The following is a 2,543-nucleotide window of genomic DNA, read 5'->3' as shown; positions in this document are numbered from 1 at the left end:
AACGGAGAAGAACATCACAAGTTTCAGATTTTGCACGAAGAGGAAAAGTCCACGAAAAATGAGTATAATCATCAATAATCATAAGATAATACTTGTAGCCTGAGCAACTCACAACCGGTGATGTCCACAAATCACAATGAACTAAATGAAATGGGGCGGTGGTGTAGGAGGTGGAGGAAGGGAAAGGGAGGCGTGTATGTTTGCCAAGTTGGCATGCGGTACATAATGGTGATTTACGGGCATCTTTATTACAAGTTTTGAGGAAATCTAGGGAAAAACGGGAAAAGGAGGAGGAACTCGGGTGCCCAAGCCGCCGGTGCCACAAGTCATGTGTGGAGGTGGTGAAGGCCGACGACGGTGTAGCGCCATTGGTGCCGGAGAAGGGATAGAGATCGCCTTCACCGTTGCATCTCAGAAGAACTTCCTTGGTGGCTAGATCCTTCACGGTAAAACCAGCGGGGTCAAATTCCACAGAACACAAATTATCGCGAGTAAATTTGCGGACGGAGATAAGACTTAACAATATTAGGAGAAAGTAGAATGTGACTGAGATAGAAGGGGCGAGGTGGGAGATGAGCAGTACCAAGGGCAAGTACAGGGAGCCGAGCTCCATTACCGACGATGATATGACGAGAATAAGGTGCTAATAAGGGACGAAACGAGGTCAAGGTACCTGGGTCCCCGGAGACGTGCGACGCGGCACCTGTATCCATGATCCACTCGGCAGCATGGGGCGAGAAAGCGGTACCGTAGCTAGGCGCAGCGTGGTAGAGGGCGCTGGCGTCCCACGAGAGAGGTGGTGTGCCGTACGAGGCGGTGGAGCGGGAGTGGGCGAGGGTGCTCCAGGGAGCATCACTGGATATGCCTGCTGCGGGATGCCGGGGCGGGGGCCGAGGATGCCGGCGCTGTTGGGTGGAATCCAGGGGGCGCGCGGCGGAGGGAAGGGCATCCCCATCGGCGCGAAGTAGCCGAGCCAGGGCTGGCCTCCAGCGCCGCGCCCACCGGCTGTGTCACCGCGGCCACGGCCACGGCCGCGTCCGCGCCCGCCGCGCCCACCGTTGCGGTTGGCGCCGAGCTGTCCCGCGCGGCCACCACCGCCGCCGCCGTTGCCGCCGCGGCGGCCGCCGCCACGGTCGTCGCCGCCGCCACCGCCGTTGCCGCCGCGGCCGCCGTGGCCGCCGCGGTCGTCGTGCTGGACGACGAGGACTTGGGCGCCCTCGGCGCGAGCACGCTTGTCCAGGGTCAGCTCGGCGAGGACGAGGCGAGAGCGCGCCTGGTTGAAGTAGGGCAGCGGCACGGTGGCCTGAAGGATGGCGGCCTGCATAGCGAACTTGGGCCCGAGACCATCGAGCATCTGCAACGTGAGGGCCCGATCCGTAACCGGCTCCTTGACATCAGTGAGGGAGGCGGCGATCCCTTGCAGACGACGGCAGTAGTCGTTGATGGAGAGATCACCACGCTCGCAGCGGCGGAACTCCTGTCCCAGGTGCATGGCGTGTTCAGCCTCATTGGCGAGGAAGTACTCGTGCAAGCGGCTCCAGATGGTGAAGGCAGTGGAGCCGGCGGGAGCGATGATGTCGAGGAGGTCGCCGTCGATGGTGGAGAAGAACAGCAAGATGAGGGTGTTGTCGTCGTCCCGCCAAGCAGGGTCGGCGAGACGGCGATCCGCGCCGACGCGGATATGGTCCTCCGCATGGTACCGCGCGAGCACGAGGGTGACGTAGTTACGCCAGCGGGTGAAGTTGCTGCCGTCAAGAGCCAGCTTGAAATCCAGGACGCCGATGATGCTGGCTGGTATGGGAGTGGAGGGCGCAGCCGGTGGCGGTGGCACAGGGAGAGAGGCAGTGTTGGGTGGGTGGGAAGCTAGGGGAAGATCGCCAGATGCAGGGAGATCAGGGGAGAGCGATGCGCGTGGCCGCTCACCAGAAGACAGGCCGGCGGAGAGGTTTGCAGTGGCCGAGCCATCGTCGTCGCGCATGAGGGGAGGCGAGGCGGAGGGAGAGTGGGAGGAGCTGGTAGACATGGCAAGGCTCTGATACCAACAAGAATTGTGAATCCCGCATTCATTCACTGGTACAGTTACAGGTAGATATACATGGCGTGATCCCTACATGCAGGGCCACGATGGGATAGTGGTGATTGACCAGGACGCCCTACATTCTAGTATCTACTGTTACAACAGAATGACGTTACAAGGAGCTCATACAAACATACAACGTGACAGTTCAACAGATTCTCCCAAAGGATCAGTCCGCCTTAAACCGCCCTGACCCCCTGCTATGCGCGCCCGCACTGAACCGGCCACGGTGCGCTTCTCCAACCCGCCGCTGCCGCGGACGCACCTCGTTGACCCGCCGGAGTGCCCTCGCCGGTTTACCTCCGCCGTCCCAGCCTTGAGTCGCCAGCATGCAGCTGCTGCCGTGGCTCGCCTCAAGCCCGGCCCTCTGCCGTCGCTGCCGCTGACTCGCCGGGGTTCGCCCTTCCGCCGCGGAGCCACCCCTCGCTCAACTACACCTGCTGCTGTTCCTCTACACCGTGCCTAG

The 2,543-nt window shown here is 61.3% G+C and overlaps 1 protein-coding gene across 1 annotated transcript; it reads right to left on the bottom strand.

The window, feature by feature from the left end:
• Positions 1 to 664: 664 nt before the first annotated feature.
• On the bottom strand, positions 665 to 2,023 carry LOC147976587 (uncharacterized). The gene has a single exon (XM_087520908.1). The coding sequence runs from the start codon at positions 2,021 to 2,023 to the stop codon at positions 665 to 667; it is 1,359 nt and encodes a 452-aa protein (XP_087377034.1).
• Between the last annotated feature and the right edge of the window lie 520 nt (positions 2,024 to 2,543).

The sequence above is a fragment of the Triticum urartu genome, chromosome 4A (assembly GCF_056163025.1).
Source record: "Triticum urartu cultivar PI428250 chromosome 4A, HENAU_Tu73, whole genome shotgun sequence".
NCBI classification, from domain to species: Eukaryota; Viridiplantae; Streptophyta; class Magnoliopsida; order Poales; family Poaceae; genus Triticum; species Triticum urartu.
Note: the sequence above shows the minus strand (reverse complement) of the source record. Positions and strands in the feature narration are given on the sequence as shown.

Excerpts from the sequence above, each read along its gene's own strand:
- LOC147976587 (XM_087520908.1), bottom strand. The coding sequence starts at position 2,023 with ATGTCTACCAGCTCCTCCCACTCTCCCTCCGCCTCGCCTCCCCTCATG.